The sequence below is a fragment of the Pleurodeles waltl genome, chromosome 3_1 (assembly GCF_031143425.1).
Source record: "Pleurodeles waltl isolate 20211129_DDA chromosome 3_1, aPleWal1.hap1.20221129, whole genome shotgun sequence".
Taxonomy (NCBI): domain Eukaryota; kingdom Metazoa; phylum Chordata; class Amphibia; order Caudata; family Salamandridae; genus Pleurodeles; species Pleurodeles waltl.
In genome coordinates, this window is record NC_090440.1 from 352,235,340 (window position 1) to 352,249,220 (window position 13,881).

General features: G+C 44.9%; 1 protein-coding gene across 2 annotated transcripts in view; it reads right to left on the bottom strand.

Annotated features, from left to right (window-relative positions):
* Positions 1–13,881, bottom strand: part of COPS2 (COP9 signalosome subunit 2) — a 221,018-nt gene that overhangs the window by 138,355 nt on the left and 68,782 nt on the right. For both annotated transcript variants that reach the window (XM_069222508.1, XM_069222507.1), the window contains exon 4: positions 12,732–12,857. In XM_069222508.1, the coding sequence (XP_069078609.1) occupies positions 12,732–12,857 (126 nt within the window). The remainder of the gene's footprint in view (positions 1–12,731; positions 12,858–13,881) is intronic.

Here is a 13,881-nt window from a genome sequence, read left to right on the forward strand (position 1 = left end):
TGGGCAATTCCTCTCATGTGTAAAGATAGTCCATTGTTGTACAACTGGAGAAATTTTGTTCGTGAGTTTGAGAGAGTTTTTGATCGTAGAACTGTAACACAGTCAGCAGATCGTGAAATATTAGATTTACGCCAAGGGAATCAGGACCTAGTGTCGTATTTAGCCAAATTTAATCGGCTGGTGGCAGAGACATCCTGGCCTGAAGAAAAACAAGCAGTCTTGTTTTACAAGGGACTCAAAGAGGAACTAAAAGATATTTTAGCGCAAATCGACCCACAACCTACAGACTGTTAAGAATTAATAAACCTTGTCTTGAGACTTGATCATCATTTAACAGAGCGTAAAGGAACGCGCAAAAAACCTGAAAAATATTCATGGCATGTTCATGAGAACAGAGACTCAAGAACTCCGAAAGAAAGAACGCCGGAACCGACGGAAATTGGAACCATCAGAAGATCTTTTACCAAAGATGAAAAGGACCTACACAGAAAAAATGGACAATGTCTTTATTGTGGGCGGAAGGGTCATTTTGTTAAAGATTGTCCAATCAAACCAAAGAGCAAGCAAGGTCCAGTTCAGAAGGTCGCAGCCAATACACCAGTTGAGTTTGGAAAACTAAAACACCCGAGATGCAGAGAAGGGTTGCTCTTGGGTGTCACTGTGGACCCTTCACAATCTAGACATCTTAAACTGGGAGTAAGAGTTCAGGTTAAGAAAAAGATCTATTTCAAAAAAGCTCTAGTCGATTCCGGGGCTACTGGGAACTTTGTTGACGCCCAATTGGTTTGTGCATGGGGAATCCCATGTATTGAAAAGAAGACGCCAGAAATCATCCAGGCAGTCGATGGAAAACTCTTGACTGGAGGTCCAGTAACTCTTCAGACTATCCCCTTGTTGATGATTTGTGAAGATAAGAAACAAAGAAAAAATCATCCTTGATTCGATTCATGCTCCCCAATATGGGATTATCCTTGGCTTGACATGGTTAACTCATCACAATCCAGAGATCAATTGGGCAGAACAAAAAATCGTGTTCTCATCTGTGCTATGTAAAGAACAATGTCTCCAAAAGATTCAAGTACCAAAAGTCTGCAACTCTTACATAGCAACTGCTGCGGAGAAAGAAATACAACTGCCCAAACAGTATTCATCTTACAAAGATGTATTTGATGAGAAAGGAGCAGAGACCCTACATCCTCATAGACCTTATGACTGTCAAATTGATCTAACCCCAGGTGCGGTACTTCCTAACTGTCGTGTGTATGCCCTGTCAGAACATGAAAATCAACATTTATGAAAATACCTTGAACAATTCTTGGAGAATGGTTTCATTCGCCCAAGTCTCCTGCAGATTCGCCTTTGTTTTTTGTTCCAAAAGCTAATGGAGAACTTCGAACTTGCATCGATTATAGGGGATTGAACAAAGTCACTATCAAGAATAAATATCCTTTACCCCTAATTCCGGTCTTACTGGAACAAGTAAAGAGAGCAAAAATCTACACAAAGCTTGACCTTCGAGGTCACTTATCATTTGGTCAGAATGAGAGAGGGTGACGAATAGAAAACAGCGTTCAAGACAAGATATGGCCTTTTTGAATACATCGTCATGCCTTTTGGTCTGTGTAATGCTCCAGCAGCATTTCAATTTTTCTTGAATGACGTTCTTAGACAGTACCTCGACTTGCCATCGTCTACATCGATGACATTTTAATCTACTCGGACAATGAAAACGAACATGTTCAATATGTCAAGTAAATTCTTGCAGCCCTTTGAAAGCAATATTTATATTGTAAACTAACCAAGTGTGAGTTTCATGTTACCACAGTTGAGTTTTTAGGGGTTATTCTTACCCCTCAAGGTATGGTTAAGGCAGAAAAGAAAGTAAAAGTCTTATCTGATTGGCCCATCCCAAAGACGGTTCATGATGTACAATGTTTCATGGGGTTTGCAAATTTTTACAGGAGGTTTATAAATCATTTTTCCCCAGACAGTGGCTCCAATCACTAAGCTATTAAAAAAGAAAGAAAAGTTTGTATGGTCCCCAGAAGCTGATCAAGCCTTCTCAACTTTGAAGCAAGCTTTTTCTACTGCCCCAGTCTTGACTCATCCTGATGCGAATCGATCTTTCATAGTGGAAGCTGATGCTTCAGATGTAGCAATAGGAGCCGTCTTATCGCAACGAAATAAAGACACTGGTCAACTTCATCCTGTAGCTTACATGTCTCGGAAGTTGAACGAAGCCGAACAGAACTATGTCATTGCTGAAAAAGAGCTTCTGGCGATTCGTGACGCCTTCAAAAGAATGGAGACATCATTTGCTGGGTACCAAATACACTGTTACAGTATATACTGATCATCGTAATCTTCAATTCATAAGTTCCACCAGGCTTTTGACCCCTCGGCAATTACGCTGGATGCTGTTTTTTGCCGAATTTGATTTTGTAGTAACCTTCCGGCCTGGTAAAGATAATCGCAAAGCTGACGCTTTGTCCTGACAAGAGTCTACCACGTTGCCTGCATTTCAAGCCTCCAGAGCTATCATTGCTCCTAACAAAGTTCTATGTATCATAAAAACTGAAGATTTCTTTGAAGAAGTTCGCAATTCTTTCACTGTTGAGAAATGGCAAACATGGGCCCAAACAGATCCCAAAAGGTCAATCAAGCAAGGACTACCATTTCATGACGCTCGTTTGTTCGTACCCACTACCAAACTTCGCAAGATAGTGTTTCACTGGTTGCATGTTATATCTACGGCAGGTCACCCAGGTACTCCTAAAACTCTTGAACTGATCCAACGCTATTTTTGGTGGCCTACCCTAACAAAAGATGTAAAAGCAATGGTAAACAACTGCAAAGTCTGTGCTCGCACTAAATCAAGTCATTCGAAACCAAAAGGGTTGTTACATCCACTCCCAACCCCAAGTCGTCCATGGAAGCACATTTCTTTAGACTTTATTACCGGTTTGCCAGTGGTTCAACAAAATTCAGTAATTTTGGTGGTAGTAGACAGTCTCACGAAATATGGACATTTCATTGCCACTTCTAGTGAATTGGCAACTATTTTACTGAACAGAGTGGTTCGTTATCATGGACTGCCAAAAGTTATCCTCTCCGATCGAGGGTCGCAATTTGCCTCCAGTTTCTGGAAGACATGGTGTAAAACACTCCAAGTGACATCTACACTATCTACTAGTCACCATCCTCAAACAGACGGTCAAACGGAGAGATTAAATCAGACTTTGAAACAATACATACATGCCTATGCTGAAAAGGCACTTCATTCTTGGACATCTATGCTCTGGTTAGCTGAGTTAGCCTACAATAACTCATTCCACACTTCTATTGGCGTTACACCCTTGTTTGGTTTATTTGGCTATCATCCTGACACCTTGCCCATCACAATTCCTCAAGAAAGTTCTCTTACTCCAGCTGTATCAGAAACCATACAACATTTGCATCAAACCCAGAAACTGATTCAACAACATTTAGAAAAAGCCAAACAAAGATACAAAATATAATGACAAGAAACATTGTGATGGACCACAATATCAACCAGGTGACAAAGTGTGGCTTTCCACAAAACATATAGACTTCAAGATGAAGCACATGTTTAATCCTAAATTCATAGGTCCTTACACTGTCCTTCAGCAAATTAATCCGGTGACCTATAAACTACAATTGCCCAGATCCTTACGGATTTATCCAGTGTTCCACACTTCCCTCTTGAAAAAGGCAGTCCAAAAGGTCCACCCTCATCCAGCTCCTGTTCTAGTACAGGGGGAAGAAGAATATGAGGTTAAGAAAGTGTTGGATTCTAAACTAAGAAGGCATAATCTATGGTACTTAATCTCATGGAAAGGTTATGGTCCTGAAAGTAACTCATGGGTTTCCACATCTGATGTTCATGCTCCAGTACTTGTGAGACGCTTTAATCGTCTTAATCCAGGCAAACCAGGCCCTAGAGCGCGCCTGGGAGAGGGGAGTACTGTCAACACCAGGGCATTGCGCGCTCTATTGGCAACTAGAGTTCAATCATGAAGACTTATTTTAATGTGCTTACAAATACTGTTCATTTGCAATGTATTGCTGCAGGTTTTCAGAGTGTGTTAGGGTGTGGTCCCTTTCCAGGGCCTTCTAGAGACTTTCCCTGTAATACGTCTGGGTGTGGTTGTGGGCTGGACCAAGACTCTATAAAAAGGGAGTCAGCCCAGCTCCAAGTGCTCACTAATCAGAGGTCCCGGTGCAGAGCAACAGCTACTTCTTGAGCTCCTGTCCCGGTGACCTATTTGGTCTTCCAGACCTCTGCCTTTCATCCTTCATTGGTGATCCTCGTTTCTGGGCGGTAAGACGGTGGTTGGGCTTAAACCCCGACGCCGTTGTTGAGACACCCCATGTTCTTGGGCCCAATTCTTTTGTGTTTGGCAGATTACATTGCGTGAGTGAAATGTACATTTGAGTGTTTTGTGACATTTAAATGGGGATTTCCGAATCGGCAAGAAGCGCGATTCATTTCATGTTAATTTAACATTGTTATTCATTACGCGCTATCATTTCAGGACATTTAAATGGTGGTTTCCAAATCGGAAAGATGCGCTATTCATTTCATGGTGACTTGACATTGTTTTCCATTACGCGCTATAATTTCTGGACATTTACATGATGGTTTCCGAATCGGCAAGAAGCGCGATTCGTTTCATGTTGATTTAACATTGTTTTTTATTACGCGCTATTATTTCTGGACATTTAAATGGTGGTTTCCGAATCGGCAAGAAGCACGATTCGTTTAATGTTGATTTAACATTGTTATTCAATACGAGCTACCATTTCAGGACATTTACATGGTGGTTTCCGAATCGGTAAGACGCAAGATTCTCTCCTCAAGCTTAATTCATGTTGTTCATTGTATGCCACTATTTTAAGACATTTATTTGGAAGTATTCGACTTGACAAGTTGAATGATTTATTTCTTGAATTCATATTGTGTTATTCATGGTGCACAATTCTTCCATGGTGATTATATATATATATGAAAATCCGCAATGTGCACAATTCAGGTTGAAACCTTTCAAGAGAACACAATTGGCCAGAGTTTTTAGATACACTATTGTATGGTCTTCATATACATTCTAAAAAAAGGGTTCATATGACTGGCTTAGAACTTATTCAGAATGTTTTCTTGATTCTCATGTAAAGGAAAATATTTGCTTTTGAAAGTTCCATTTAATCCATCTTGATTCCCTTACAACTATCTGGTCATCTTAAAACTAAGTCATTTTAAGCCTATCTCTTAGGCTGTTTCATGTTCTCAGAATGACAAAGCTTAGAGGCATAGTCTAGTACTGATTTAATGAGAGGTAATTTTTGATATTGTGTGTTTTAACCTTTTTTCTTACTATAGGTCTCCTTCCCAGCTGTTCCTTTCCTAATCCCCTCCTCCCCTCTTAAACTCTTTTAGCCTCTGTGATTTATTTATCAGAGTCTTGGAGCTGTTCAGTGGTGGACGTGTTGGAAACGTGCGCGTATCCCGAGGATCTGGTGACTGACACCTTGGGTATGTGCAAAGAATAAATATATTTTCTGAAACCCAATTTTCACGGATTGTTAATACATTATATAGTTTTATGAGCAAAGCTGCAAGTTAGCGGGAAGGTTTTTGGACATTTCTTGGAATTTGTTTATCAGTAAATGACAGTGCACAACCACATCATTCTTAAATAATAGATTTATTAAAATTGAGGGTTTAAACAAACTGAGAAACACTCCTGCCCTGATGGCAATGCTATTAGTTAACTAAGAGGCAAGTAATGGATTATGTGGGCTAGACTTGTTTTATATATAGGACAAACGTTAAGTCTATTTAATCAAACAAAATAGTTTTTTGTATATAGCAGAAATGCTGAGCTCACATATCTGAGGTACACTCCTATGCAACAATGAAGAAATAGGCGACTGAAAACTAAAATATCCGACTAGGATTACACAATGTGTGACCCATTTATGGGTCAAGTACATTACAGTTATGGTCGAGAAGATTATTCAAGTTACTCGATCTGCAGGCCTAGTAACATTTTTATGATTTTTCGAGGCCTTGGATGCGAGTAGTTTGACTGGATTGGAGTGGGGTGGATTGTGGTGGATTGGAGTGGATTGAATTGAACTGGGCTGGGGTGGGGTGGGGTGGTTGGAGTGTGGTGGCATGAAGTTGGGTGGATTGAGTGGAGCAGGTTGGAGTGGGTGGATTGGACTGGGATGGTTTGGAGTGGGGTGAATTGGAGTGGGATGGACAGGAGTGGAATGGATTTGGGTGGGGAGGATTGAATTGGCTTGGGGTGGATTGTGGTGACTGCATTGGACTGGAGTGGGGTGAACTGGGTTGGAGAGTTGTGAAGTAAGATGGAGCTGATTGTGTGGAGTGGGGTGGACTGGATTGGGGTGGGGCGCGTAGACTGGAATGGAGTGAACTGGATTGCAGCCGATTGTATTGGAGTGGGGTGGACTGAAATGGATTGGAGTGGGGTTGGCTGGAGTGGAATATATTAGATTTGAGTGTGGTGGGTTGGAGTGGATGGAATTGGTTGGAGTGGGCTGGATTTGATTGGAGTGTGCTAATTTGGAATTAAGTGGGATGAGCTGGAGTGGTTGGATTGGATTGGAGTGGGCTGGATTGGAATAAAGTGGGATGGGCTGGAGTGGGTGGATTGAAGTGTTGTGGGGTGGGGTGGACTGGAGTGGTTGGCTTGGAAGGAGGTGAGGTGGGTTGGACTGGAGTGAGTGGACTGGTGTGGGGTGGATTGGAGTGGGGAGGAGTGAGTTGGATGGGAATAGGGTGGATTGGATTGTCTGGGGTGGGTTGGATTGGACGGGGTGGATTACATGATTGGGATGGATTGTGTGAGGTGAGGTATGGATTGGAGTTGGACAGATTGGATTGGTGTGTGGTTGATTAAAGTTGGGTGGATTGGTGTGTGCTGCATGATTATGTGTTAAAGCATACTTTCGGAAATTGTACATAGGAAAAGAACAATGTTGCTTTGCAATATTTAGAACAAGATAATCTTTATCTTTTGAGAACAGAGCCCACAATCAAAAACCAAACAAAATATGAGTGCAAAGTGATAAAAGAAGTCTTGGCAAAATAAAAGTAAGTTAACTAAAGAAAATAAAACTTTGCAACTTTGTCCTGCTGGGCACATTTTCGCCAGTCACACGCCTTCTGTTTGCAGGGTACTAGAAGTTAAAAACAACAAAATAGTACATCAATCATGCTGGGAGCAGGGTATGGGCTCTGATTAAGTTGAATCACTCACCCACCTGTGCCTCATCCCTAGTGGCGTGTGGTGGCCTTCTGTCTCTCTGCTGCATTCTTCCTTTTTTGCTCTCTCTGCCTATGTTTTCCCTTATTTTTCTCTTTTTGCCTTTCTTTTTCTCTTTTTGTGCCTCTTACACTCTTCTTTCCACCAGTGTTTGCCCCTTTTTTGCCTCATTCAGTGCTCCCCTGCGGCCCTGAACCCCTCCCAGGACTGCATTTCCAACCCTCCCGCCTCCCAGGTGAGCAACTCCTCCCACCCCTCTTCCCTTCCTAATGGTGGCTACTGCATTGTGAAGGGGCAGCTTCACTGACCTTTGGTCAGTGTTAACATCACTCCCACGCGCAGCATCTGCTGCTGCTGCTGCTGCTGCTGCTGCTGCTGCTGCTGCTGCTGCTGCTGCTGCTCTTCGTCCTCTGTGCCTGCCTCACTCAGTGTGTTCAAGGCCCTCCTCCATTCGCAGGTACCCGCCTGCGTCTCATCCCTGGTGGCCAGTCATGGACTTCTGTCTCTCTGCTGCCTTCTTTGCTCTCTTTGCCTATCTTTTTCCTTTATTTTCTCTTTTTGCCTTTCTTTTTCTCTTTTTGCGCCTCTTTCACTCTTCTTTCATTGTTTTTTGCACCTCTTTTGGCGCTCCCCGCGCTCCCCTGCTGCTCCGCCTCTCCCTCCTAGTGCCGTTTCTCACATTCCCAGCTGAGCCACTCCTCCCACCCCCCTCCTCTTAATGGTGGCCACTGCATGTTGAAGGGGTGACTTTGCTGCTGCTGCTCTTCGTCCTCTGAGTCTGTCTGGCTCGGTGTGATCGAAGCCTTCCTCCACTAGCAGGCACCCGCCTGCACCTCATCCCTGGTGGCTAGTGGAGGCCTTCGGTCTCTCTGCTGCCTTCTTCCTTTTTTAAAATCTCTTTGCCTACCTTTCTCCTTGATTTTTCTTTTTGCCCATCTTTTCCTTTATTGTGCCTCTTTCACTCTTCTTTTCTCGTTTTCTGCTTTTTTTTTTTTTGCCTCCGTCGATGCTCCCTGCACTCCCCTGCCGCTGCTGCCCCTACGGCACTGACCCCCCCCCTCCCAGCGTCATGTTTCCAACCCTCCCACCTCCCAGCTGAGCGAACCCCTCCCTTTCTTAATGGCACCCACTGGCGCGCCAAAGGCTAGTCCGTCTGCTCTCTTCTGCACCCGGACTGTGCCCAGCACCACGGGCCCTGGTTCCCGCACCATCCATCAGTACGACGCAAGCACCCAGCATGCACTCCACTCCGGAGGCTCCACCGCCTACCACTGCGCCTTCCCAAGGACACTCTTGGCCTGTTCTCCTGCCGCAACTGCACCTTCAACTGTCCACACACTCTTAAACCCCCCTCCGCCGGACCACACGGACACCTTAGATGTATACTACTCAACACCCACTACCTCATTAAGCATGCAATAGTAGTTTGGGACCTCTTGTACTACACCGTCCCCCCCACGTTGCCTTCTTCACTGAGACCTGGATCACCAGATCCTCAACACCAGATATCGCCACTACCATCCCCGACAGCTATAAAATAATACATCTTGACCGAATCAACTGACCAGGAGAAGGTGTCGCAATCGCAGACAAAAACTCAATCCGCCTCACGACCAGCATCAATGTCCAGACCCCTGTCACCGAACACCTGCACTTTTAGATCCAGACAATTCCAAACACCACACTATGTGGCACACTCATTTACAGACCCCACCCCAGACCCTGCCAACCCTTCAGCGCAGCCCTGGCCGACTTAATCGCTCAAGCCCTCACCTCAACGGACTACATACTCCTCAGTGACCTCAATTTCCACCTCGTCAACCACAGCAACCCAAACCCTCAACCCTCATGGACAACCTCACCACCCTGGGACTCAAGCATTGGTCAACCTCCCCATGAACTCAGCAGGACACACCCTCGACCCAGTCTTTTCCGCCCGAAAACACATCACCTTCTCACACACCTCCGAACTCCACTGGACCAATTACCACTGCGTCCACTTCACCTTCACTAAAACAGTTTAATGGCACCATGCACACTACCCCCCCTCGCGGGAACTGGACCAAGGTCACCAAAGCCCAGCTCACCACCGCTCTCAGCTTCTCCCCACCACCAGACACCACAGACAGCACCTCAGCCCACAACCTCCACCAGTGGATCACCGACTGCGCTAAAACCCTAGCTGCCCCCGTAAGGAAACCCTCCTGCAATCAACACCACAAGAGACCAGGCTGGTTCTCCCCCGACCTCCTAGAATCCAAGAGCACATGCAGACGACTCAAGAGAAAGTGGAGAAGCAGTAAAAGTCCAACACACCACAAAGTCTTCAAAGACGCACCAGTGGCTCATCAGAACGGCCATTCAGGAGTGAATCAACACCAACGCACACAACAGCAAGGAACTTTTCACCATAGTCAAGGAATTCAAAAAATCTGGCACGGACACCACTGACATCCCGCCCTCTCAAGACCTCTGCAATAACCTCGTCACCTTCTTCCACTGAGAAGTACAGGGCATCTACAAGGGATTCACCACAAGCAAAGACCCACCACAGACTCCGGCCACCAACCAATTGTGAACCACTGGACCCTGCTCACCACCGAAGACACTCTGAAGCTCATGAATACCATTCACTCTGGGGCACCCTCGGACCCATGCCCCCACCACATCTTTAAATTGAGCCGGCACCACCTTCGCACTAACTGTGCTGCACCATCAACTGCTCCATTAAGACCGCAACCTTCCCAGGCACATGGTAACACGCGGAGATAAACCCCCTACTGAAGAAGCCCTCCGCAGACCCAACTGAACTGAAAAGCTACAGGTCGATCTCATTGCTCCTTTTTCCAGCCCAGGTAATCAAAAAAGTATTCAACGCACAGCTTACTGACTTCGAGACCAACCACATCCTCGACCCCTCACAATCTGGATTCAGGAGCAACCACAGTACCAAAACCACACTTCTAGCAGCCACGGATGACAATCGCTCTCTACAATACTGCGGCGAAAAAGCAGCCCTCATCATCCTCGACCTCTCTGCCACCTTCAACACTATCTCCCACACCATCTTGTGCACAAGACTACAAGACGCCGGCATACGTGGCAACGCCCTGGAGTGGATCTGCTCCTTCCTCACCGGCCAAATCCAGAGAGTTAGGCTCCCACCTTTCACCTTGAAGCCAACAGAAACCAGATGCAGAGTTCCCAACGGGTCCTCTCTAAGCCGCACACTATTCAACCTCTACATGACCCCGCTTGCCAAGATCGTCAGACATCACGGGCTCAACATCATCCATGATCCGCCAAGTCAACACCATCTCATCCTTCCACACACTCTGCCTACTCCGGAAGATCTTAAAGTGGACGCAAGAAGGACAGTTACTCATGCACTAGTCAGCAGTAAACTTGACTACGGCAACATACTCTATGCTGGAATCAGCAAGAAACTCCAAACTAGACTTCAGAGAATACAAAACACTGCAGCCATACTGATTCTGGACATCCCCTGCCACAGCCACATCCACATCTCCACTCACATGAGACCTACACCGGCTCCCCAACAACAAACGCATCACTTCAAGCTCCTGACACAAGCATACAAGGCCCTTCACAACATTGCACCTGCCTACCTCAACCACCGCCTCTCCTTCTACACACCCTTCAGGCAACTATTCACTGCTCAACTGGCCCTATCACCATCCCCAGGATTCGGCTGGAGGAAGATCCTTCTCCTACCTCGACGCACAGACCTGGAACACAATGCCGCTCCACCTCAGAGATTCCCCCTCACAGGCTCAGTTCATGAAAGACCTCAAGACCTGGCTCTTTGGCTGACCCGTGTCCCCCAACTCACCGTGAGAACCCCCGGGTGATAAGTCACGCTTTAAAATGCAGATTGTTTGATCGATTGACTGAGTGTTGGGTCCCTGCTCTGCAGAAAGACATGGGAATGATGCTTGGCCTGCAGTAACCAATTGATCGACTGTAAACAAGACTACCACACAAGCCAACAAATAGTAAGAAGCGGGTGGTCTCCAAAAACCTTTTGTTATCAATAGTGTGTTGCAAGCAAGACGGATGTGCTGGTGCACGCTATCGCAGACTCGACCCTAAAAAAAAAAAAAAAAAAAAAGAGGTGGAAGAGGACAACAAAGGAGGGCCTCCGGGTAGCGGATGGGGAGAAGTGAACAGTGGTTCATGAGGGAGGGAGCAACAAGTAGGGCAGCAGAGATGCATACAAGGGACAGAAGAGCACAGAGCAAAAGGGAGAAGCACACAGGAAAAAGGAACACAGAGTGCAGGGGAGAGAAGCATTCAGACGAGAGAGCAACTTGGACAAAAGGGGAGAAAAGTACACAGGAGAGAGAGATCAATACAGAAACTTGGCAGGGGAGAGAAGCACACTGGGGAAAAGGTGGAAAACACATGCACTCATCGACTGCTTACGTAAAAAGAAAATGTAGTTCCCTAAAAGTGAGCTGTGAAAGGACCCAGGTAAAGAAGTTATGCTGCAGAAATAGGACAAACACAAAATGGACAAGGTAAGCCACTGAACAAGTACCAAACAAATGAGTAACAAAGCCAACCAATGATAATTAAAGGGCGGCCTTTAAGCCCACTCTAAGGGCCAGATGTAGCAAACACTATGAGACTCGCAAACGGCGAAAATCGCCGTTTGCGAGTCGCAAACGTGTGTTTGCTATGCAGAAATGCATTTTGCGAGTCAGAACCGACGCGCAAAATGCATTTCCGAGTCACAAATAGGAAGGGGTGTTCCCTTCCTATTTGCGAGTCGCCGTGGTATGCAATTCCAATGGAGTCGCAGTTACCATCCACTTGAAGTGGATGGTAACCCACTCGTAAACGGGAAGGGGTCCCCATGGGACCCCTTCCCCTTTGTGACTGGACCCAAAAATATTTTTTCAGAGCAGGCAGTGGTCCAAGGGACCACTGCCTGCCCTGAAAAAATCCGAAACAAAAGGTTTTTTTTTTTTTTTTCTAAGTGCAGCTCGTTTTCCTTTAAGGAAAACGGGCTACACTTGGAAAAAAAAAAACTGCTTTATTTAAAAGCAGTCACGGACATGGAGGTCTGCTGTTCCCAGCAGGCCTCCATCCCCGCGAGTGCCCAGTCGCTATGGGGGCGCAAATTGCGACCCACATCATTAATATTAATGAGGTGGGTCTTTGCGACCCCATAACGACTCGCAGAAGGTGTCTGAGACACCTTTCTGCATACCAAATTGCGACTTGCAACAACCTCAACATAAAAAGTACTTTGTTGGGAGTATGGGATAATTTTATAAAAAAACATTGTCAGGATACACACACAACGTCATGAAATATCACGATAAAACGTAAATCGACAAATGTACAGCACGTCAATAGGGATTTACCAGATAACATTACATTTATACTAACCTGTTTTGATGTGGAGATATAGTCGAGAATAGAGTTGATAGACTTTTCAGAATAATTTCGTGTAACTGCACTTCTAATGTAAGTCAACAGTTGTTTGTACCTGTTCATCATTTCGGGATAGTTTCCCTGCAAAGGAAGCATTCCAAATTGAAAGGCAGGTTTTACAAGGGCCAAAAGCATCTCATGACAGGCTAAGGCAATACATGTTCTAATTGATGTATTGGCCTGTTTTTAAGTAACAAGGAACTGGTTCCATAAAATGTAAATACAAAATTCTGTTCATCGATTCAGCACAGTTATGATGTTTTGAAAATATATCCATTTCTTCACAACCAAACAAACACTGGAAAAGCCAATACATCTGGCTTTATGGCTGTCACACAAGAAAACAAGTATACGCAAGCGCACATTTGGGCAAGCCTGCATTAATATGTATTTGCATACTAAAAGCCAAACCTGGAGAAGTGCCCTTTGGAACTTCATTTACACAGCAACAAAAGGAAGACTGTTCATGCAGAGGATTTATAGGAAAGAGCAACGTTGCAATTCTGATGTTTTGTCACAGAATTTTAAAGTAAAACAATACTACATTCTGTCCCTACCCCTGAACCCCATGGTAATTCTGGGGAAGGGTTTCCTGGCACAAACGTTGTTCGTTAATCATCTGTTTGGCGCCTCAACAATTTACATTACATATTCCTCAAAGAGAAAAAATTAAAGGATTGACATGTGGACAGTAATATCTGTACTGTCCTAAAGGAGTTTCACTTGGACCAACAGGAGTCTTCTTGTTGTTCAGTACATTAACGCAACTCAGCAAAAACGACTGACAGAAGTATAATTGCCATATGAAGGAGAATCAATAAGGTTACTCGCACAAAGGGAAGGTAAGACAAAATTCTATATTTGATCAAGCAGGAGTAAAAACTACAAAGTCGAAAATGAGATCGAGTGAGTAGTGTACTATAAGGAAATTAGTGAACAAGCATTAGTAAAGGCAATAGGTCTCGCCTATGCAAGAGCTATTGGCTTTGCCAATGTGTTTTAGCCATGCTGTACACCAGCGTGGCTGCTGTTTAGCATGGCTAAAAGTTAGTGGCGTAGAGGAGAGAGGTGTTGAGTGTTATAGAGCGGAATGGCAAAGAGTGGA